The following is a 25,451-nucleotide window of genomic DNA, read 5'->3' as shown; positions in this document are numbered from 1 at the left end:
TGTCACTGTGGAGGTCTCCTGTGCTCAGGCTACACCTAATGAGATAGTTCATTTCCTGTTGCCTGCGGAGGATCAAGGTGTAGCTCTTTCTCCATGCTCAGCTCCTTCCCAGCACCATGTCTGTCTGCACATCACCATGTCCCGCCATGATGATAATGGACTAAACCTCCCAAATTGTAAGCCACCCAATTAAATGTTTTCCATCATAAGAGTTGCTGTGGTCATAGTGTCTCTTCACAGCAATAGAAACCCTGACTAAGACAATAGGCATATTTTTTTCTAAGGGGACAAAGATCTCAGGAACACTCCAAGGCACTGTGTAGTCTTGGTCCAGTGTCTCCAAATGTCAAGGGACACCAATAATAAATGTTTTTAGATGTGTTTCTAGTCAGAGGAGACTGATAACAGGCAGAGGACAAATTGTGGAGGCCATACTAGGGCACCATGGTTACAGTGAAGTCCCCCTGAGATGTGTGGAGCAGTCAAGGGCAGCAAGGTGTCTTGTGTCCATTGTGTTATTTAAGGTTTCATCTGTTGGGGAGAGAAAGCTTTTCCACTATATCCTCAGGTTCAGTGTATGGAGGACTACGAGTTAAACTAACAGAAGGGTGGACCAACAGGAGAAAAAACATACAGTTTTTAGATTGATATTTACAGACAAAGGAGTTGTTAGAAAAGAAGCAAAACTCAAAGACCTGGCTAGACCCGGGCATTGTTATACCACTTCACAAGGTCAGGTCATGAAGAAAAGACCAGGAAGTTCATGGTGGAAGCGGCTGGAAGATGAGGGCTATTTTTATAAGGTTTGTTTGTGTAGATTCCTGTCGGTTTCAACTCTCCATATCTGGCGGTAGAGAAAGGGGGCCCTTCACGAAAGGAACTTTATGCATCTATGCCTTGCCTTTAAGCAAAGAAAGGGAAGGCACAGACCTCTTCCTGCATTTGTAGATGTACTATTGGCTTCAGCTCAAAACACTTGCTTTATTAGCATGTGCAAGGTTCTATCCCCAATACCCCAAGGGAGAAAAAAAATAAACCTTATGTCAAAGTGGCATATCCTGATCCCCTTTAAGCCTATAACAAGATACTAGGGCTTACATAAAATCCAAATTAATTGAAGTATATGCATTATACATACACTGGGTTCACATAAAAACATTTTCATGTAAGTATATACTATACTTTGGCCATATTCTCCTTAATATGCCCATCCTCTCCCTTTTTTAAAATTTCCTCGTTCCTGCTAGCCCACTTCATTCCCCTCTTCAATTTGCTTTCATTTTTTTAATAGACATATACATGATTTATGTTTTATGTAAAATCTAGGATCCATAAATCATAGAAAATGTGTGATAGTTGTCTTCCTGAGTCTGACTTAATTTTCTTAATATGATAATCTCAGGTTCATCCATTTTTCTTTTATTTTAATAGTCCAGAGCAGAGAGGTGGGGCAGTTCCAACATGCTCAACATATGTTTCCCAATCTCTACAGCTGGCTTCTTTCTCCTCTAGAAGAAGGAAGGGGTAGAGTGAGAGCCTTCTGGTTCAGCCCTAACCACACAGTCCTAGCTACTTGCATGAGAAATTGCTCTATATAGATGTGTTTTGCATTTGTCCACCAGGACTTTTTATTTTTTGTTATGGAAACTTGGTAATATTGGGAAGTGGTAGAATCTATTAGGTATGTCCTGATCACACGATGCCTCCCCTAGAATGACTTAATGTATACTCAAAAGATACTTCTTGCAAGAGTAGATTGTTATAAAAAGTGCAAACTTGGCCCCCAAATCTCTCCCATGTCATTTCCTGCCATTTGATTGCCCCTTTATGATGTCATGGGCCATCCTGTGATGGAGCTAGATCACCCCCAGTAATGTCATAAGTCATCCTGTGATGGGGCTAGATAACCCCTGTGATGTCATAGGCCATCTTGTGATGGAGCTAGATAACTCCTGTGATGTCATAGGCCATCCTGTGATAGAGCTAGATTACCCCTTGTGATGTCATAGGCCATCCTGTGATAGAGCTAGATAATCCCTGTGATGTCATATAGGCCATCTTGTGATAGAGCTAGGTCACCCCCTATGATATCATAGGCCATCCTGTGATGAAGCTAGATCACCCCCTGTGATGTCATATGCTTCATTGTGATGGAGCTAGATCACCCATGTGATGTCATAAACTTCCTTGTGATGGAGCTAGATCACCCCCTGTGATGTCATAAGCTTCCTTGTGATGGAGTTAGATAACCACTGTGATGTCATAGGCCATCTTGTGATGGAGCTAGAAGTCTGTCATGAGTAGCTGGACAGGAGAAGTTTCTGGATCTTCAACTTTCAGTCTTTAAATAGCAAAGTAACTAAGTTTCTTTTTTTTTTTTATAGCCTCAGTGTTTTGTTACAGTGATGGGTGATATTGTTCCATATGCTGTGAATGTCTGTTGCTCTGATTGGTTGATAAATAAAGCCTTTGGCCAATGGTGAGGCAGAATAAGGTTAGGTGGGACATTCTAACTAGAGGGAGAGGAAAGAGAAAGAGCAAGGAGATGCTGCCAGCTGCAGCCAAAAGAAGCAAGATGTAAAGGCACCAGTAAGCCACAAGTCATTTGGCAAAGTATAGATTTATAGAAATGGGTTAATTTAAGATGTAGGAGCTAGCTAGCAAGAAGCTTGAGCCATTAGGCCATACAGTTCATAATCAATATAAGCCTCTGTGTGTTCATTTGGGTCTGAGTGGCTGCAGGATCGTGGGACCTCGGGTGCTGGGTAGGACCGGAAAAATTCATCTACATTACAGCAATAGAAAAATGAACCAATTCAGAAGTCATGTGTACTGGTTAGCTTTGTGTCAACGTGACACAAATTAGAGTCATCAGAGAGGAAGGAGCCCCAGCTGAGGAAATGCCTCCATGAGATCCAGTTGTAAGGCATTTTCTCAATTAGTGAACAACGGGGAAGGGCCCAGCCCATTGTGGGTGGTGCCATCCCTGGGCTGGTGGTCCTGGATTCTATAAGAAAGCAGGCTGAGCAAGCCATGAAGAGCAATCCAGTAAACAGCACTGTTCCACAGTCTCTGCATCAGCTGCTGCCTCCAGTCCTGTTTGAGTTCCTGTCCTGACTTCCTTCAATGCTTCATCCTCTCATTTTCATCTTTAAATATCTCTTCTGCTCATGCATCCATATGTTAGGAAGAGTAGGGTGATCCACTAAAATCTAAACTGAAGTCTGTGTGTGCTAATCTCCCTTATGACTAGAGTTGTGGTGCATTATTTTAAATCGTATTACTGTATGTTAGCCAATGACATACAAAATGTGTTTAATTAGCTCTTCGGTTCTCACCACTGTGCAGTCTCCAGCGCCGAGTGTCCGTTGCCATGCCTCGGAAAACTGAGGAAATCAAGGACTTTCCGCTCACAGCCTGGCGGAAGGATGCCAAATCTGTCAAGATCAAGAAGAACAAGGATAATGTGAAGTTCAAGGTTCGCTGCAGCAGGTACCTTTACACCCTGGTCATCACAGACAAGGAGAAGGCTGAGAAGCTGAAACAGTCCCTGCCTGCTGGTTTGGCAGTGAAGGAGCTTGAACCAGATCTCTCTGTTTTGACCATTAAAACCCCTGAAAGGTAAATATATATATATATGTTTAATTATATTCTCATACATAGATATACTGTAGTTTGGCCCTATTTATCGCCATTGTACTTTTTGGCTTCTCTTCCTTCTGTCTATTGCTCCCCTTCCTCTTCCATAAGGGTTCCCCTACCTTCATGTCTGTTTCCTTAAGCTGAATAGTATTTCTGAGTGTGTGTGCGTGTATGTGTGTGTGTGTATGTGTGTGTGTGTGTGTGTGTGTGTGTGTGTATGGTATCTGTGGTATGGTGTGGTGTGTATGTTCTCACAGAGAAAAGCCACTTCTACAGGCCCTTTCTGTAGGGGTGTTAATCCTAAACAAACCCCCCAAAGTGCCTGCCTCTGAAAGTCAAGGCTATTCTGGGATGGCAACACAAGGGATTGGGAGGGGATACATCATGACACTACCCCACTGTAGTCAGTGGCTGGCAACAGGATGAGTGTGTGTGTGTGTGTGTGTGTGTGTGTGTGTGTGTATGTGTGTGCGCGTGTGCACGTGTGCATGTACATTGTTTTCTTCAGGGCTCAGAGCTACCGAGGTAGCTCTGCCTTAGGCTATCAGTCACCTAGGCTTACTTCTAGCTGAAGACCAGGGTCAGGTCTGTCAGCGGGGCTTCCACACTCCTGAATCAAATGTTACCTTCGATCTTCCCGTAGCAGAGGAAAGAGCCAGAGAGAAGCCAAACCACAGACATCTTCTATCCTTCTCAAGTGTGCTTACCTTCTGTTGGTCAAAGTAAGCCATCTGGCCATGTCCAATCAATGCAGTGCGGAAGTATGAGCCAGGAGAAGAAGAAGGCGCTTCGTATTTTTTTAAACTAATAAAATCATGGTCTGAGAATGAAGCTCTATTGTTGGACAGCTTGCCCAGCATGCACAAGGCCCTGGGCTGGATCTTCATCACCACATAAGCCAGGTATGCTGACATATCTCTATAATACCAACACTTGGAAGGAAGAGGCAGAAACATCAGGAGTTCAAGGTCATCCTTGGTTACAGTGGATTTGGGCTATAGGAGACCTTGTCTCAAAAACTTAATATCATCAATGTTAACTTCTGCTGTAGATGTCAAGCTACGAATATTTCTCTGTCTGGGGGACACAGGAGTCTTCCTTGTGCTGATGCTGCTTTGCAGGCTGCCTGTGGAGATGACCTCTGACCTGTCTGCAGCAAGTGGTAGGGGTAACTAAGAATTATTAATTGCCAATTCACCAAATAAAGTGGGGAGGGTTATCACGGAGTGAATTGGAGCATTCTAGGAAGAGGCTGGACACCCATCTGTCTAGACAGCTGAGAAGTCCTTTCCAGATAGGTGGAAATGTGCTATTTAAAACTTCTAGTGTGCTGAAGTGCATGCAAGTGTGGTGAGGGAAGTTCCAGGCTGATAAGTGTGTTCCCATTTAACCAGAAGCATTGATGGTGCAACTATTGCTTACTACTAAGTCTTGCCATGTGAAACTTAGATTTTGTTTATCTCTGAAATGATTAGGCTTCTTAGGCTTCTTAGGCTTCTTAGGCTTCTTAGGCTTCTTCTTCTTCTTCTTCTTCTTCTTCTTCTTCTTCTTCTTCTTCTTCTTCTTCTTCTTCTTCTTCCTACCACCTTTGGAAATTGTTAACCAGTCAATTTGCATTTGGTAGTCTTAACATTATTATACTTACATTTAATGAGTTCTAATTGACAGCTAAACACTGTATATTTAGGATGTACAGTGTGGTGATAGTTGCATCTCCCTAGACATTATGAAAATTTCCTCTAAGGCCAATTAACCCATCAATTCATATGTTTATTTTTTCATTTATTTACTCTTGCAGCATATTTTGTTTCATTCTATTAGTTTTAACTAAAATCATCATGCCGAACATTGCTCTTCTAGAACGTATGCATTTTATTAAAAAGGTGAAAGATTATGATCTGAAAATTGTTCACACACACACACATACACACGCGTGTGTGCGCGCGCACACACACACACACACACACACACACACTGCCACAGTACTGGTGTAGAGGTCAGAGAACACCTTGGTGAAAAGTTTCTCTTCTACCTTTCCATGGGTCCTGAGGATGGACCTCAGGTTGTCAAGGTTACACAATAAGTGCTTCACCCACTGAGCCTTTTTGCTGGCCCAATCTCTTTTACTTTTGGATAACAAGCCCACCCCTAACCTCATGGTGACTTACATTTACATTTCTCTGATAGCTGGTGATATTGAGCATCTTTACATGCACCTTTGCCCATTTGTATGTTTTCTTTCAAAAGAAATGTCATTTTAGGTCACTGTATATAATCAGTGTATATAATCAATTTGCAGATAAGAGTGTTTTATTTTTCTCTTCTACCTGGAACGTCTTTATTTCTTTCTCTCAACTCTTGGTCCAGCTAAGATCTCTAGGATGTTTAGTTTTATTTATATATTTTTAAAACCCTATGTAGAATGTAAGTGGTGAGAGTGGACACTCATCTCCCCTCCTAATCATAGAGGAAAGGGTTCAGCTTTTCGCCATTGAATGATTTTCTATTTGGGCATGTCTTGCTTTTGCTATGCTGAGGTACATGCTTTCTATCTTGATTTGTGAGACTTCTGTTTCTATCATGAAAGGGTGTTCAGTTTTGTTGAATGCATTTTCTACATCTTTTGCAATGATCTAATTTTTATCCTCTGTTCTATTAATGTGGTATATTGCAATGATTAATTTGAGCACGAAGACTCCTATGTCCCAGAGACAATTCCCACTTGTTCATAGTATATGGTCATTTTAATGTGTTGCTGAATTCAAATTGCTTGGGTTTTTCAAGTAAGAATTTTTGTTTATTTTCATCATGGATATTGCTCTGTGGAATTCTTTTCTTGTTCTATCTTTTGGCTTTGGTGTCAGGGAAATTAAATAAGCTTGGAACATTCCCTTTTGCTTTTTTGGAAGAGCCTGAGAAGGACTGTTATAGGTTCTTTGAATACTTTTGGTAGACATCAATAGGAAGGTTGTGTGGTCCTGGGGTTTCTTTTCTTGGGAGATATTTGGCTGCTGATTCAAGCTCCCTGCTCATTACTAGTCTGTTTGGATTTTTCTTTTTCTTCAGGATTCAGTCCTGGTGGGTGTTCTATTTCTTGGTAGTAGAAACTGATGTGTTCAAAACCACCACTGCCACCCAGATCCCAATTTCTTAGTCCATGAAACAAAACATTTTCAGATTCTTGGTCCTTATTCTTTGTTAGATTTCTTTCTTTTTTTTCTTTTTTAAGAGAAAAGCTATTTTTGTAACTAAATTTTATGAGAAGGCCTAATGTGTGTGACAGGGAAATGCTCCTGTTTCTAATCTGGAGAACTATGAAGGCAGAAGGAGAAGCAAACAGGGTATCCACTGGGCAGATAGAGGTCTCAAGGAATAACAAAGGCCACTAGAGCTAAAGAGTCACAGAGCTGTGGTTGTTGACAGACAAGGAGAAATGCAATGAAAAGATCCTCTGAATTGTTCTCTAGGACAAATCTCTGCTCTCTTAAACAAGCAGATGAGGTGGGGTTCACACTGACCATAATTAAATCCTGAAAGCCAGCCCGGGGGTTCAGACAGAATGACTCTATACATCTGTGTGAGGCTGGTTCAGACAAGTCTTGCTGTTCATTGGTCAGAAAGTGTCTTCAGTCAAATCCTGTTGAGCTTCAGTTGGGTGGAGGTGTTCACATTCACACACAGCTTCAGTTGGGTAGAGGTGGTCCCATTCACACACAGCTTCAGTTGGGTAGAGGTGGTCCCACTCAGACACAGCTTCAGTTGGGTAGAGGTGGTCCCATTCACACACAGCTCCAGTTGGGTAGAGGTGGTCCCATTCAGACACAGCTTCAGTTGGGTAGAGGTGGTCCCATTCACACACAGCTCCAGTTGGGTAGAGGTGGTCCCATTCAGACACAGCTTCAGTTGGGTAGAGGTGGTCCCATTCACACACAGCTTCAGTTGGGTAGAGGTGGTCCCATTCAGACACAGCTTCAGTTGGGTAGAGGTGTTCACATTCACACACAGCTTCAGTTGGGTGGAGGTGTTCACATTCACACACAGCTTCAGTTGGGTAGAGGTGGTCACATTCACACACAGCTTCAGTTGGGTAGAGGTGTTTATATTCACACACAGCTTCAGCTGGGTAGAGGTGTTCACATTCACACACAGCTTCAGTTGGGTGGAGGTGTTCACATTCACACACAGCTTCAGTTGGGTAGAGGTGGTCACATTCACACACAGCTTCAGTTGGGTAGAGGTGGTCACATTCACACACAGCTTCAGTTGGGTAGAGGTGGTCACATTCACACACAGCTTCAGTTGGGTAGAGGTGGTCACATCCACACACAGCTTCAGTTGGGTGGAGGTGGTCCCATTCAGACACAGCTTCAGTTGGGTAGAGGTGGTCACATTCACACACAGCTTCAGTTGGGTAGAGGTGGTCACATTCACACACAGCTTCAGTTGGGTAGAGGTGGTCACATTCACACACAGCTTCAGTACTGACTCTCTTAGGCAAGCAATGTGACAGGTGGCTAGAGTCCCTATACAATGGGCATGTGGGCAGCAGGCCTCATCTTCCCAGGGAGAGCCGCTGAATGTGATGCAGGAGAGAAGGACATTTGGCTCAAACCCACTTGGAAGTACAAACAGACACAAACAACGTGCTCCCTGCCCTGGACACAGGAAGGATATGTGGGGAGCCCTGTTTCCCAGGAGAATTAAGACCCCACCACCCGACAGTGCTCTGAAGACACCTCCCATCACCCCACCTCTGGACCTGAGGTCAGGAGGAGCATTCTCATACTGCAGATTGGCAGTATAGAAGTCTGGGGAGGCGGGTTGGCTTCTGCTTTGTTCAGAAGAGACTGAGCAATCTGGTGGCAACAGAAGGCCCATTAGATTTTGCCTCCTGAGAGAGAAAGCTGGAATCCAAACAAGGGTCAACACTCAGATGATCATGGGCTACATTTTGTATTATATTTAACTTTACACATATTTTATTATGTATATTATTTTGTTTATATGAAAAATTAGAAACACTCCCTTTAATACTCTTAATAATTGTACATATTTATTGAGGGAAAGTCTGACATTATTTTCATTCTTTTGGGTAGTAAATATCCAAATAACTAAAAATTACTGAATATTTACTGTGTTAGAGGTAGTAAGCAATTTTCCTGCAAAAATTCTCTTAAAATCCCCTAAGATTTGGTCCCATAACCACTGCCTTTGCAGACATGTATTGCAAAATCTTTTGCTGTAAGATTTTTGTTGTTGTTTTTTCGAGACAGGGTTTGCCTGTGTAGACCTAGCTGTTCTGAAACTCACTCTGTAGATCAGGCTAGCCTCAAACTCAGTGATCTTCCTGCCTCTGCCTCTGCCTCCTAAGTGCTGGGATCAAAGTGTGAGCCATCACTACCTGGCTGCTGTAAGATTCTCAATGCAGCAAGTTCATGCTATGCTTCTTCTAATGTGACAATACCATGAAACACCATAACTTAGCCATCCAATTAGTAAAGACACAGAAGTTTAATATTGCATACACTATATTTCCTAAGACGTGGGGGTATAGGTGCTTTTGTGAGTTTTGGTTAGGCATGCAGATTGGTTGGACCCTCTGGGGTGGTGATTTGACAATACACACATGCTCAGTTCCTCAGCAACTATACTTTGGGGAATTCGCCATCTGTACATGGATGTAAATTCTCCTTGTTGAGTGGTGATCACTACAGCACCATTTGTTATCGCCTATGACTTGATAGAAGTTTAGATGTTTATAAGTAACGCACTGATTAAATAAATCATTGTCGAATAACCATTGCAGCCACAAAATGGGAAAGAGAATGACGGAGCCATCTACTAACGTGAGACTCTAGCTAAGACATAAAACATGAATAAAGCAAGTTATCAAATGTGCTGTATGCAGCTGGTAGGCTATAAAAGAAAAAGAGGAAAGGCTCAGTGGGTTTTTCAGCCTGCTGCTCTGGAGTCTTCTCACCATTCTTATCCACAACGGTCCATTCCAGGAGGACAAATTCTGTATACTGTATACAATAGCAATTGGCTAAGTCGTACACCAGCCTAGATGTTGCTGTGAAATTATTTAAATATATGATTCATATTTGCATCAATACACTTTGAGTAAAGAGAAATTACTCTTTATCCTGGGGGGGGGGGGCGTTGAAGGGCTTAAAATCATAATGAAGAAACTGTGTTTCCAGTTGGGTTCAGTAGAGAATGACCCCTTTGGAGCTCGGATAGGGTGTTTTATGTACTGATGACCTTCCTCCTGGCCCTGGGTTGGAGTGACTTTGGGTCACCAAGGGACATTGCTCGTATAGTTCATGCTGGACAGCTTTCACTAACATCTTGCTCTCTCTCTCTCTCTCTCTCTCTCTCTCTCTCTCTCTCTCTCTATCTCTCACTGTTCTTATTCTCAATTGAGATCTTGTGCTCTGACTTTCTACCCCGTTGCCTGTTCAGGCCTAGAAAATGCTTCCTGCTGCTGCCAGCTTTTAGATGTTACACTAGTTCATGGCTCTTCCATTTGTCCTGTCCACTCCACTTTGAATAATTTATTCATTACTTTCCTTTGAAATTACCAACAGATGTCCTAGTTGGATTAATAGGCATTAAATATCTAAAATGAAACACGATAGGGAACACTTTGATATTTCTTTAACCTACTTGCTCTTTATAGGCTTGCTGAGACCTTCAAAGACCTCTGAATGTCAAGAAGAAATTTAAGATTCTTTGCTAATATCTATATAATGTAATGTATTATTTTGAGGACTACCAATGAAATAAAACAGCTAAACTTAATCATGAAACAAGCATATAGTCAGCTCTAAAAAATTGCCTAGTCCTTTATCTTACCAATATTGGTGCATAACGGCGTATTGTGTGAAGACTGAGGATATGTTTAACACATGAAGTTAAGTCTATTAAGGGATTAGTTTCAATTATGGAGACCTAAGGAGATTGAAAGGGGATGAGATTTCGCCAAGGGACATGTGCTTGAAGGAGGAGGAAGTAAATGTCTACCACTCCCTTAGGATAACTTAAGTACTAAGATAGACTATGCTACTTGTCAAACAGGCAAGGCCTCCAAAAAACAAACATAATCTCCTATGCATTTTTTAAGAGGAAACTACTGAAAAGTATGAGACACCAAAATAAGAATATAGGAAGCAAGAGATCTCATGCAAGAAAGACAGACGGGAAGTCCTTAAATTATTGGGAAGGGAGGTTCCTTGCAAACAGGAAGTAGGCCAAGGAGTCAATCCCTCTAAACAATTCCTGTCCAGAAAGCTCGAAAAGAAACTCTTTCAAAGTAGTAAGATTGGCAGGACAATTAATTTGCTTGACTCTATCCAGAGAAGATTTATAGGGAGAGTAAGTAGAAATAGACTGATGATAAATATGTGAAATACTAAACAAATGGAAAAGCAAGACAAATATTAACTTCGAGGAAAGAAAATATGAGAGGAAGAAGGCAATTACATAGATTACGTTTCTGAGCTTTATAGTTTATGTGTGGGCATAATCATGTGTTTGCTAAATGACCTAGGTCTGCTGGCTGACAGGTAGATGGCAGGTATACTCATGCAAATACTGTCTCCAGTCTTCACAGAGAACAGGCAGTGGTTGATGTCTAAAACAGAATAATAGAAAGAAAGCAATAGGCACTCCCCACCCCAGAAACACGAGTAGAATATACGAAAGGAGCTTAAACTGATTCCTTCTAGAACACTGCAAGTTAGTGGACAAGGGTCTCTGCTCCTTCTCACCCAAGATCTGCGGAGTTATTTGACTCTCCTTGCAGGCTGTGTTCTATGGAAACTAGAAGCTCACATGGATGTAGGAAGTTTTTATGGTATCAACACTTGAAGAAGCACAAGGGGGCCGCCTGTGCCTAAAAATCCACAGTAAAGGTGGGGTGGAGATGTGGCAGAGATTTAAGTAGATCTAAGTGGATCTAAGAGCAAAACAGAAGTGTCTGCTTATGAGTGTATTTGTGTTTTGTTGTAGGAATTGGAGAATGATGCCTTTTGTGTGGTAAAATGGCACACTATTATCCCAGAATTGCTAGGAGTCATTGATTGCTCTGCCCAAGGTGGCTCCTTGTAGGAACTCTCTTCCCCAAAACAAGAGGAGAAAACCTGTGGGTTCTTGCAAAGGTAGGGTTTAAGGTTACCTGTTATATCCACGCAGATGCATTTGTCCAGAGAGCCTTTTCCAAGGCACATGAGTCTGTCCTAAAGTACACGTTAATAGGCTCAGCTAATCAAGGGTGGTTAAGCTTTCTTAGGAATGCAACCTCTAATTCTAGCATTGTTCTTCGGAGGAAATACCATATCCCTGTGAAGGAGATTTCAGGAACCAATTGATTAACCGTGACGAATTTGCCTCTACCAGCCTGCCTGTCACTGTCAAATGGAAGCAAAACTAACCTACACACTCCAGCTAGAAAAAGAGAAAGGTTGTGGGTAGAGAAGGTGAATTGAGCAAAGACGGGCTTGAGTCAGGTTTGAGAGACGGGAACAGCTTCAAAGGGCCTGCAAGGGAAACAGCTTTGTTTGTTTTTAGATAAAAAGGCCTAAGGAAGGAAAAGGCTTTATCCCCAAGAGGCTGGATGGAGGAAAAGGAGCTCATTAAAGACCAGATGGGGTGGACTCTGAATAAGGCAGGCACCAGGACTGGTGTTTAGGTAGACTGGATTGTTCTGTGCTGGGAGCCGCCAGATACCTAGGAGTCCTAGATCTTCCAGGGACTTTGCATGGTCATGAGCTGATAAGTCTGATGAGGAAGGGTGTAAAGGGCAAGGCGGGACTTACGTGTTTGGATTGGTTAGCCAAGATCTAGTGCCACTCTGTGAGTCTGTCATATTTCTACGCATGTCTACTTGTGATTTCTCATTATACTCAAAGATTAATGAATCACACAACCCTCATCAGAGAAGCGTCTATTTGCAGTAGATGGTGATTAACACGGAGTCCCACACCTGGTCAAGGTGCAGAGACTAAGAAACTATGGAATGCCCGGCTCTAAATGGGACATATCTCATACCCCCTCCTTTGGTCTCAGGGGTCATTGTGGAAGACGGGGTGGTAGGGGTGTAAGAGCAAGGGGAGTAGATAACTACAAGGGACCGTCTTCCAGACACAATTGGATAGGCACACATAAGAACTTAGAGCAGTTGTGACAGCATGTGCAAGACCCATTCCACACCAAGGTAAACCACATCCAAGCATGGAGAGGAGAGTGGGGTATAAAGTCCTACCCATAGCTATTGGTAACTATTGCTGTGAGAGGGGGAGCCAGCTTCTCCTAAAATTATAGCTCCTGGTAAGTTGAGGATGCTACAGTGGAAGGACCCACATCTGAGAATATTTGGACCGTACATGTTGGTCTTGATGGGTTTTTAAAAAAGGACACAAAGTTGGGTACATAGGGAAGGGGGCTGGATCTTGGGAGAGTTTGGCAATGAGGGTGAATATGATCAAAGAACTAATATATATATATATATATATATATTATTTTATATATATATATGACATTTAAAAATTTCAGTAGACATCTGTTATCAATGGCACTCAAAGAAAGAGAACATTATCTTTGTTTTTCAAACCTTTGAAATGTTTTTATTATCCCCTCCCCTGTCCCTCTTGCTAAGAGAGAATCACTATCTGGATTCTAATATTCACTGTCCCTTTTGTTCTGCCTTAGATGTTTACCCCAGCTGTTTCTGTTCCCAAGGAATCTGTTAATTAGTTTTGCACATTCTTGAATGTGATGCAAATTAAATCATTCTGACATACTCTTTCTGTGTGTATGTGTGGTGTATGTGCTCATTTATGTGTATAGGCAGGTGCGTGTGCAGGTGTGAATGCTTGGGGAGGCCCTAGGTCTCCTAGAACCTAGACTTCATTGTCTTCCTCAATAGCTCTTTACAGTATTTCTTGAGAATGGGTCTGCCTTAGTGTTCTGTTGCTGTGAAGAGACACCATGACCACAGCAACTCTTATAAAGGAAAGCATTTAACTGAGGCTTGCTCACAGTTCCAGAGGTTTGGTCCATTATCGTCACTGGCAGGAAGCATGGTGGCATGCACGCAGACACGGTGCTGGAGAGGAGCTGAGAGTCCTACATCTGGATCTGAAAGCAGCAGGAAGAGAGAGAGCCACTGGGCCTGGCTTGAGTTTCTGAAACCCCAGTGACACACTTCCTCCAACAAGGCCACAGTCCCTAATAGTGCCACTCCTTGGTGACCAAGCATGAAAGCCTATGAGCCTATGGGGGTCATTCTTATTAAAACCAGCACAGGTTCTCTTTCTGAACCTGGAGCTCGTAATTTGGCTAGGCTGGCTGATCAATCAGCTCTAGGGATCTAACCGCTCTGCCTGCCTTGTACTGGGATTCCACACACATGCCACTCATGCCTCAGGTCCCCACACTTGTGCACTTGGCAGTTTATCAGAGATGTTATCTCCCCAGCCCTCATTCTGGAATATTACACTGCTTGCTTTTCCACTCAACATGTCCTTTCTGAATTCCAACTGCATTGTGAGTAGCTTTGTGCTCATTCCACTGATGTACTTACTGTGAATATAGCACAACTTATCTATCCATTTTATTTATCGGCATTAAAAAAATTATAAACAGTGCTGCATAAACATTGTTTTCCATCTTTTTCTAGAAGCCTTTCTCCATGGAATATACATACCTAAGGGTAGACTTATTTGGTCACCTTTTACATCTTTTTCTAGAAGACAGTGCAAGCCTTTCTCTAGGGTAGACTCTTTTTCAGTTTGTTAGACAATAGGGTAGTATATCTCAAAACAGTGTAAGTTGTACATTCTCAACCATTTTTCTCCCTTTGGTTTTTCGAGACAGGGTTTCTCTGTGTAGCTTTGCACCCTCCCTGGAACTCACTCTGTAGCCCAAGCTGGTCTCAAACTCACAGAGATCAGCCTGCCTCTGCCTCCCAAGTGCTGGGATTAAAGACGTGTGCCACCACCAACCGGCTTTCTCAGCCATTCTTAATCCTGTGTATGGTAACTAAAAAGAGATACTTAGTTGTTGCAGCTCTACCATGGTCTTCTGAATTTTTAGTACGATCAAACATTTCCCATGTACTTAGGGCATTGCCTTTTCTACTTCTGTAAGTTTCAGTGTGTGTAAACCGCGCCCCCCTCCCCCTTTGACTTTTTCGAATGTTTGGTTCTCACTGGTATTGCTGTTTTGAGAGGATGTGGAACCTTTAGAAGGCGGGATCTATCTAGCTGGAGGAAGAGAGTTGCTAGGGGAGGGGGGATGGGCCTTATGGATCATAGCCTGTCCCTGGTCTGGCCTGAGATCTGTTTCCTGATCCACTCAGATGTAAGCAAGCAGGGCCATACTGTCACTGCCACAGTTACAAGTGGCCGTGAAGTCAGCTCTGTCTTCTCCACCATGACAATCTGGGCCATCTTAAACTGTGAGGCGACACAAACCCATCTTCCCTTCTTTTGTTTCTGCTGAGTAGAGTCACAGCAATGAGAAAAATGGTTACTACACCCACAACTGACATTTAACCCACATGTCATTGAGATTATTTTGTTTTTTCTTACTCATTGATAAAGTTTTTTTGTTTGGTTTAAACATGAATTCTTTATATTACAAGTAACTTTTTCTAAGATTTATCTTTCTTCTTTCCTTTTCTTTCTTTCTTTTATCTTTTTTTTTTTTTCAATATAGGATTTCCCTGTGTAACTGCCCTGGCTGTCCTGAACTCACTTGTAGATCCACTTGCCTCTGCTTCCTGAGTGCTGGGATTAAAGGCATGCACCACCACATCTGGCTTGATTTATCTTTTTACTTTCATTGTGGTGTCTTTTAAATAATATATAAAATTCAGAACTCTCCTTGATTTTCTTTCCCCTTTTCTTTAAATTTCTGTTATTAAGAATTAAACCTAGGGCTCTCATGTGGTAGACAAGTGTACTACCACAGAGCCGAGGAGCATAAAATTCTTATGTTTAAATAGATTGATCTCCTTTGAGAATCATTTCCTTTGTAGAATAATTTTATTTTTCAAAAAGTCCCTATTAACCGGACAGGCACAAAATTATTGCTGTATATTAAACTTGAATGTATTTTATAGTTATACATTTATATTTAACTGTTTTAATACATGAACATTTTGCTTTTCCTGTGGAGGGAGGGGTAGAATTTCCTTTTAAAAACTTACAGGTAACTGATTTTCCCCAAATTCATATACTGAAAAAAATCCACATTCCCTTCAAGCATCCCTAGTGCCAGTTCCAGAGAAGAGAGCATGTGCGTTTGGGTGTTTACTTCTGTGCTCTGTGTTCATTTTCATTGTTCTGTCTGGATATTTTCTATGACACACCACACCATCCTAAGTGTGGTAGCCTTTAGACAAATTTTAGTCTCTGGAAGAACAGTGTTCTCATGTTCTTCTTTTTCGGTGTCCATTCTTGGTCCTCTGATCTTTTATCACATGTTGGGATTAACTTAGGAGTTTCCCCCAAAGCCGACAGGAACTTTGGAATTTTACTGAATACTCAGATCGTATGTCTCCGGGCATATGTGCCCACAGAATTGATGATTGGTACAGCATTGTACTTCACAAGGTCTTTTTTGGCTCTTCACCAGCTCCAATCTGTCACAGTCTGATAACGCCATGGAAGGAGATGCTCTGCTCTGCTGTGGGATGTTCTGTATGTCACATGTGTTGCTAATTAGTCAATAAATAAAACACTGATTGGCCATTGGCTAGGCAGGAAGTATAGGCGGGGCAAGGAGGAGAATAAAGCTGGGAAGTGGAAGGCTGAGTCAGAGAGACACTGCCAGCTGCCACGATGAGAAACAGCATGTGAAGATGCCGGTAAGCCAGGAGCCATGTGGCAAGGTATAGACTAATGGAAATGGATTAATTTAAGCTATAAGAACAGTTAGCAAGAAGCCTGCCACGGCCATACAGTTTGAAAGCAATATAAGTCTCTGTGTTTACTTGGTCGGGTCTGAGAGGCTGTGGGACTGGCAGGTGACAGAGATTTGTCCTGACTGTGGGCCAGGCAGGAAAACTCAAGCTACACTGCTCAGCCAGCCATGAAAGGCTCCGTTTACAGGGAGCTGAGATAAAGTGAGAGTATCTTAGATCTGGATACTGTTTTCACCCGAGTATGTTAATATAAACCCATAAAAGCGGTACTCCCGTGTGTACCTAGGACAAAACATCCCAACTAGACTTGGAAGCAACTGCTGTGCCTTATAATAGTAAAAACACAGCAGCAGCAACAAAAGGCTCTTGGCATTTAGTACAATTTATCTGTGTCTTCTTATTGGACTTTGTAAGAGTCCCCCCCCCCCCATAAGGCCTGTAGATCAAATTCAGATAAGAATGATAAATATATGTGCCAATACAGATATGAACGAAGTTGAGCAGTTAGTAAAATGCCTGTGGGCCCGACTTCTATCTTCAGAAGCATGTTTCTAAAAGGGCTGGGTCTTGTGACACATGCTTATCATCCCAGCGTTGATAGGAGACATGTAGACCCTAGGGGCTCACCGGCTAGCCTAGCCTATTTGATGAGTTTGATAAGAGATCATATCTCAATCAATCAATCAGCCAACAAGGCACCTAAGGTTGATCTCTGGCTTCCTGTGTGCACACAAACACACACGTACAAAAAACATTTGTTTTATGTAGACTACTCTGCTCTTAAAGAAAATTAATCTTAATTATATGTTTCAAAGCTTAATTAGGTCTAACTGTAATTGTCATGGGAACGATGGTGACATTAGACCGAAGAAACGTGTTCTTTTTCCACAGCTATTACCCCAGCACAGACTCATTTATCTTGGTTATGGAAGCTCAAGGAAGGATTGCGCATTGGATTTTAGCTCTGTTTCACGCGTTGATGTGTGCCTGAGTCATCTAAAGGTAAAGCGGGCTCCCGCTGCTGTTATTCACGATGTGGACGTCTTTCTGGTAAATCTTTTGGGCATTTGCTACATGAGACAGGCATCGGTTTGGAACTTTGTTCCTGGTGTTGTATTATATTTTTGTGAGGTGTTGATTGCGGACACAGCATCACAGTCAATGGCAGTGGTCAGAGCAGACCTACATCTGCATGGAGAGAAGGTTGAGTTTTCTTTTGGCTGCACAGTCTGTTCAACAGACTGATGATGGCTGGCTCTTGATCATATTAGCATGGCTCAGAAAAAAAAAATGTCACTTTTCAAATTGGGTGTTAATTCAAACTTACATAACGGCTTTTAGTTGCTAGTATGCACGGAATGATAGGATCTTCGCACTCAAGTCTGACGAAAGAAATAATAGCTCCATTCCCATGGGACCATTCCAGAAAGTTCACGGAATCAACCAGGGGTGGGGGTGGGGGGCTTCAAAAATGATCACAATGGAAACAGCTTCGATTGTCAGTTGATTACCTATCCCTGATTGATTGCCAACTGGTTAGCTGTCCCTGCTTGTCAATTGTTCAGTCAGCTATGGCTGATTGTCAGTCAGCTTCATGAGCTGGGCATCAGAAACAGTAACTTTCACACACTTCTGTCTTTTTTCCTTTTTGTTGCTGTGACGAACACCCGAGAAGAACATCGTGAAGGGAGGGAGGGACTGCCTTAGCCTATGGTTTCAGTCCCTCGTGGACCCGCTTCACTGTTTCTGGATCTGTGACAGGCAGAGAGCATCACGGCATAAGGGTGTGGCGGAACACAACTGTTCACTTCACAGCAGCCAGAGATGGGCATGGGGGAATCGTTTCCCCATTTTCGTCCATCCAGGCTCCCAACTACAGACGGTACCGTGTATATTCAGCCTCAGGACCCTCGCCATGTGTCCGTCCTCTCTGAGGTCCCCTTCACAGACACCCTCAGAAGTGCATTACTAATCTGTCAGGTGCTTCAACCTAATCAAGTTAACCGTCAAGGTTAACCCATCTCCGTGAGCCTCGGAGACTTCCTTACATGACGTCGGCGTCATCACCCAGAGTTCAAACCTGTCCTGGGGAAGAAAAAGAAAACAAGAAAAGAGAAAAGGAAAGAAACGAGAGGGGGAAATAAAATGAAGAGCACCCTGGCTGTCTAACTGATTTCACAGCCTGTCACATAAGGCGGATGCACAAACTGCGCTGTCCCCGGGGATGACGGAACAAATGAGAACCAGGTTTGGAGAACCCAACACTTGTCCTCCTAAGTTTGGATTAGAATTGCCTTTGGGCCAAATCCCCTCATTAGCTCCGAATAAATGTTTTTCTATCCTGAGCAAAAAAAAAAAAAAAGGTTTTATACAAATTCCATTTCCCAGAACTCCGTGAATGAAATGGAAACTCCCTTTTCGGGTGTTCCAAAACAACTCCCCGCTAAACCTGCCTTCTCCTTATTCCCCAAGTTCACTCGGCGTCTGCTAGGGGGCGCTGCAGGCTAGTGCATGGGCCCCTTAGCTCCCGGCAGGCCTCTGCGTGGGAGGACAGGCGTGAGAGAAGGAAGCCACCGCTTCCATCCAGTGGGATATCAGCACCGTGGAAGGAAGGAGAGGCGCTCCTGCCAAGACTTGGCCTCTGTCAACTTAGGAATCACTACTCCCCTTCTTCTTGGATGGATCACAGCTGGCACTGAAGGGGCTTTCTGACCATGTGCTTTGATAGATAGTCTTTGGGGAAATTCTGGGGGACTTAAGCTTGGTGAGAATGCTGTGGTTTTCTCTTATCTGAACCTTCCAAAAGGTGTTCTGTAACTTTGGAAGGAAGGCCCAAGAGGGAAAGGAAGACACCCTGCTCTAAGTGAGCGCATATTGTGTAAGACAGTGGCTTTCAGACTATACTTTGCCCTGAATGATTGCATTGTATAAGGAGCATTCTGCTCCATTTGGAGAGCACTTCTCTCTCTGCCTCTCCCTGTGTACACAGATACCACCAATCCACTGCTGCCTACAAAGGACGCACCGACAAAACTTATTTTTTAAAGTAAAAAGAGATACCACTTACAGACTTATCACAGTAGATTGGCACATATGGGCACATGGGTACAAACCATACCAGACAACTCAGGCCCACCCAAGAACTTATCAAGAAGACTAGACAACGAAAGCATGCAACACCCTCACCTGGACCCCGTGAACAGGACACTAAACTCTGAAATAGCAATGGCCTCACCAACCTGCCCACCGACCTCTCCGTGTGGGGATGACTGACAGGCAGAAAGTTCCCACTGTCTCTGGGGGTTTAGCTTAGCTCAGTACCCACCGCACAATGCAGCCTCCTTGCTTTGCGGTCCATCTATCCTTACATCAGTCTGGACCAGGCCTGCACCTTGTTTCCATGACTTCTCTGGTGCCCTACATCTGACTCCACCCTTTAGCGCACGCTCAACCCTGCAGCGGCTATGTGAGCGCAGTTCTTTACCATTTTCCCTAACCACCTGCAGAGGCTCTCTACATCTGCACCAGCAGTCTGTCTCGGTAAGGCTTCTTTGAACTCCAAACCCTGCTTCGTCCTCGTTGACCCTTTTGTCGCCGTTCTGTAATCTGCATGTGTACAGATAACATGCAGTGACTGTGTAATCTGCATGTGTACAGATAACATGCAGTGACTGTGTAATCTACATGTGTACAGATAACATGCAGTGACTGTGTAATCTGCATGTGTACAGATAACATGCAGTGACTGCATGAGGCGTAATGTGTAATGTAATGATGTGTGATGTGTAATCCAAGAGTTAATGTAACGAAGATCGGAATGAAAGAAGCCGTGTTTGCTGATGGATAGCCATCAAAGGAGACAGGGATTACTCGGCAAATCGCAGCCAATCAAAGCAACACGACTTGTGAATTTATAGTTACTTGATAAACTGTGACATTTAGAAACACACACACACACACACATACACACACACACACACACACACACACACACACACGTCTGCCTGTGTTTCTGACTTAGTGCTGTCACAGCTGTACCTGGAGTGGGGAGATTCCCATGTCTGTCTTTTCCCGAGCTACCGACGCTGCTCTGCTGCAGCAGGGTCTGGGACGGCCTGTCTCACCCTTTGCAGCTTTCAGAGCCAGCCTAGTGTTGAGGTCCCAGGAGCCCTGTGTGGTCTGGAGGACCCCAGTGACTTACAAGAATCCCTTTCCCACCTTGATGAGGCCTGGAGCTTTGAGATTCATGACCTCTTTGCCTTAAAGAGTTGACTCCTTTAAATACAGATGTGGTGAGAAGGTATTAATTGGAGAAGCTGGAGGAAGAACCCATGGTGAGATGGCATTGGTCAGGAGGAACTCTGGGAGGAACCGGGTCTTGGCGGGGCTTGTGTAGGCAGGCTGCTGGCCCAAGAGGAGAACACGAGGACAGATTTGCTGTCTGGGCAGAACAAGAGAACCTTTGGAACCTCAGAGTCAGACCCATGTTGGCCACTGCCCAGGGGAATCCAAGGTTCAGATGCTGTCCAGTGTGCCCATAAGGGCTTATGTGTAGTCTGCGTGTGTGTCCATGTCTGTGTTCAGGCTCTTCTCATCTCCAGTCACGCCTGGGGGACATCATGAGGTCTGTGGGTTGGATTTGAAAATGCAAGCCTGAAGAGGAGCCTTAGGCAGAGGAAATATCAGCATACATTCCAGAAAGAGGACTTCCTTAAGACACAAAGGTATCCATCCAGAGGCAGAATACAAGTTCCTACACACTGTAGAGCAGAGAAAACACCCTGGGAGAGAGAGAAAAGGAAGAAAATACTACACAGCAGTGTACTAAATGTCAAAGCAAGGAGGGGGATAAAGGTTGGGAAACAATTGCCAACAGGAGCGGGGGGGGGGGGGGGGGGCGGGGATTTATCATCACAAGAAAGTAAAGAAAAATGCTAGAATTAGAGGCAGGAAAACTGGACAGACATAAAATGGACATGTGTGCGTTTCTGTGAGTTAGTATGTGCCTTTCTTCTGAAACTGCCCTAAAGATATTTGTTTGAGTCAGGGTAGGCATTGCTACAATGTCATATCCATCCCAATGATCTATCTATTTCAACCTTCAGGCATCTGCAGCCCTTCCTACATTTATCTCTGCCACAGCAATGGTACTTCTTTTGGCAGTAAACATCGGTAACCTTAAGTGCCATGAGTCATATTTTCAATTTTTAATTAAATTATGGTCTAGCTACAGTTTGATTTATTTCAGCCCAAATTAATTTAGAACTGAGTCCACATAAATTTACATGGCGTATTTAATACAGCTTGTGATTGTTCGGGTTGTAAAGTCTTGCAGATAGATACAGTCTTCCAGTAGGTAGAGCGGCAGTAATAAGGGTGAGGTTTACCTTACTCTTGAAACTACCACCATAGAGGAAATCTGCTGGATTCCTAGGAAAGATGGCAAGGAGAGCAAGCCTCCAAATGACCATGCTCTGTATGTCGACACTCTAAAAGTTGCAGCAATACGGTAAAGACCCATTAAAACAAACGGTGATGTCTCCCTTTCCCAGAATGTTAGAGATTGTAAATTTATACAGTAAGCATCCAGGAAAAGAAGCCCATCTGCCTCACGAACATGTACTAAATCCTATTTTAAACAGCAGGCATGTGACTCATGCTGATACGGCGTTCCTAGAATTCTGATAAAAAAAAAAAACAAAACCCATCACGTTAATTAATGTTCCTGAGAAAGGGTCACAGCTTACAGGAAATGAATTGGAAGGTGACAGGAAGAAAGGGTGGGGACACAGAGTGCTTTGGCTAAAGACAACTGATAGCAGCCATCAGAAAGATCTGACCAGATGGGAAAGGCAGGGGTGCAGGGGTAGGGCGGGAGGCGGCTAGGAGGCTACAGGAGGGAATGGTGAGGGGTGGTTGGAGGGTTGGAGTGAGCAGTGGGAGCTGGGTCGGGAGACAGGGCCTGGGGAAGAGTAGCAGAGTCCTTCCTTCTGCTTGCTCTCGATCCAGGTGACTTGTGCGGTGGAGTTTTCTCGAACTCCTGAATGTTAAAGGAGTCTCAAGAGCAGAGCTAGCGATTTGCTTAACTCATTTGACTCTGCCCACACAGGATCAATGTCTCCCAGGGGAGAGTTCTGCAAACGGCCGAAAGGAACAGGCTCCATGCAGTGAGCTGGAGTTTGGCTGTTGGCTCTTCTGTCGCCTAGAGGACGAGTGGATAGGCCTGCGGTGCGCCATTTGGGCTGATACACCTTCTTCCTCTTGTGGGTGATTTCATGCTGGGTTACAGACCCTTCATTTCCGCACAAACCAGGCACAAAGTGCCACATAGGATGATTTGTTTTCTCTTTTAAAAAAATAAAACACCACATTGACTTATTTGTGTGTCTGTGTGTGAGCATCAGTGCCGCAGTAGGCTAGTGTGAATCAGAGGACAGCTTGCAGAAGGTGTTTCTCCCCACCGTGTGGGCTCTGAGTGCTACACTTGGGTCCTCAGGCTTGGCACCAAGTGTCCTCAGCTGAGCAGTCTCTTGCCAGCTCACTTCTTTTTTTTCACAAATGGTTTGATAAATGGGAAACATTTGCAAAGCTCTACAACTCAACCAACCAACCAAACAAACAAACAAACAAAACCCCGTTATCTTCTGCCTAATGAATTTATTTGTCAGAAAGAAATCGGTGTTCTTCAAGGAAATCCGGAAGGAGTAGGTTCTTACTTCTAGCAATTCCTGAAAATCCTCACAGATTATTAGTGTTCCTGGGGGTGGGGAGAGCTGTGGGGACCCTTGTGGGTGGCAATATGGGGAGCGTCGGTAAATTCGTCTCCAGAAGGTAGAGCTGGCTGCTGCTTTTAGAGGGCTTTTGCTGTGCCTATTTCACTCTACTGGGGAACTGAGGAGCAGAGGAAATGACTAGTGTATAGCTCAGTCAGGGGTCAGGCATTGCAAACCCCTAAAGGTTGGCGCAGTATGTGCCGACCTGAAGGAATTGGACATATTAGCAGAATCCTCTTCCCTGCTTCATGCCTGGCAACTGAGGATGCCACGGTGGTGTATGGGATGAGGAGAAGTACAGGGTGTCTAAGCATTATCTACCAGCCCATCAGGAAACACTGGAAAGTCCCTTGTGCATGTGATACTGTTTTGGTAAGATGAATGGCTTGACCGGAGGAAAGGGAGGTGCCAAGAAAACTTGAGTAATGCTTAGGAGGTGTCATCATGGGAGTCAAGACCTTTGGAGCCACAACTAACTAGCTGTTGGGGCTTGGACTGTTCATGCTATTTCTCAGAGTCTTGGATTGGCAGAGAGACTGGGCTACTTTTATCTGTTTATATTCATAATCAGTGTAAGCCTGCTTGATTCCCAACTATCAGCCAAGACTTCTAAGTTTCATTTCTTATGTTTTTGGATCCACCCTAACAAGGAAATACACAAGTAAATGATTCCTGCCCCCCAAGTCTCCCATTACTATTTATAATTTCTTGATTGAGAACTCATGGTAACTTATTACCTCTATGCTCTCTAGTAAACTTCATATTGCCAATGATGTCATCTTGGTCCTGACATTTTCAAATCTAAGTAGGATGTAGAGTCATTGTTGGCACTAGTCAGTGTATGTTAAGAATAGACGTTGTAGTCTCTGTTCCCTGAGACCCAGTCCTCAGGGTTCTCCCTATCTCTGAAACAGCACACCAGCTGCAGCCTCCACCCATCCATGCCTTCTGGGATCTCACAGACCACACCCCCAGCCTCCCCCGCCATGGATGTGTCCTAATCCCCAAATGGGACGGACACTCTCTGCTCAGCCATACCTACCAGAAGACCAGGTAAGCTGCTCAAGGATCGGACCTTATCTACTCTCTGTCCCCCAGACCCAATCCTCAGGGTTGTCCCTAGAGCTGCAACAGAACGCCAGCTGTAACCTCCCCTCCCACCTCTCCATACCTCCTCTGGATCCCACAGACCATACCCCCATGGCCCCCCCTTCCCTTCCCCCAGCCTCCAACAATAGCAAAGCAAGTACTCCTCCTGAATACACCTACCCAGCAGGTCAGTAAAATAGGCAACACACAGCCAACATACTCTCTGAAAAACCAAAGAGGAAACAGAAACCAATGAACAAAACATCCACCTAACAAAGACAAACCCAGAAATCAGCACCTAGACTTTATTGTCATCCCAAACCCAGATGCCTAGATGCCAGCATAAAAACACAATAACAGCCAGGACAATATGTCTCCATCAGAGCCAGGTTCCCCACCACAGAAGGCCCTGCATATTCCAACATAGCTGAAGCACAAAAAGAAGACCTCAAAACGAATTACATGAAGATGGTAGAGGTCCTGAAAGAGGAAACGAATAAATCCCTTAAAGAAATTCAGGAAAACACAAACAATTGGAGGAAATGAAGAAATCCCTTAAAGTCAAGAAAAAACAAACAGTTGAAGGAAACAAATAAAACTTTTTAAGATCTGAAAATGGAAATAAAAGCAATAAAGAAAACACAAACTGGGGGAATTCTAGAAATAAAAATTTAGGAATATAAACAGGAACTAAATAGGCAAGCATCACCAACAGAATCCAGATGAGATGGAAGAGAGAATCTCAGGCATTGAATATATAGTAGAAGAGATGGTAAATCAGTCAAAGAAAATATTAAATCTAAAAAATTCCTGACAAATCATCTAAGAAATCTGGGACACTATGGAAAGACCAAACCTAAGAATAACAGGCATAAAGGAAAGAGAAGAATCCCAGTTCAAAGGCCGAGGAAATATTTTCAATAAAATCACAGAAGAAAATTTTCCTAAAGAGGGATATGCCTATAAAGAAGCAAACAGAACACCCAATAGATCAGGCCAGGAAAGAAAGTCCCCGC

The 25,451-nt window shown here is 43.5% G+C and overlaps 1 protein-coding gene across 1 annotated transcript; it reads left to right on the top strand.

Annotated features, from left to right (window-relative positions):
• The first annotated feature begins 3,373 nt into the window (after positions 1–3,373).
• LOC131922017 (large ribosomal subunit protein eL38-like) lies at positions 3,374–20,420 on the top strand. Its single transcript, XM_059276749.1, has 2 exons — positions 3,374–3,621; positions 20,369–20,420. The coding sequence occupies exons 1-2, from the start codon at positions 3,374–3,376 to the stop codon at positions 20,418–20,420; spliced, it is 300 nt and encodes a 99-aa protein (XP_059132732.1).
• Positions 20,421–25,451: the final 5,031 nt, after the last annotated feature.

This window comes from Peromyscus eremicus, chromosome 11 (genome assembly GCF_949786415.1).
Source record: "Peromyscus eremicus chromosome 11, PerEre_H2_v1, whole genome shotgun sequence".
NCBI classification, from domain to species: Eukaryota; Metazoa; Chordata; class Mammalia; order Rodentia; family Cricetidae; genus Peromyscus; species Peromyscus eremicus.
This window is presented reverse-complemented; position numbering and strand designations above follow the sequence as displayed.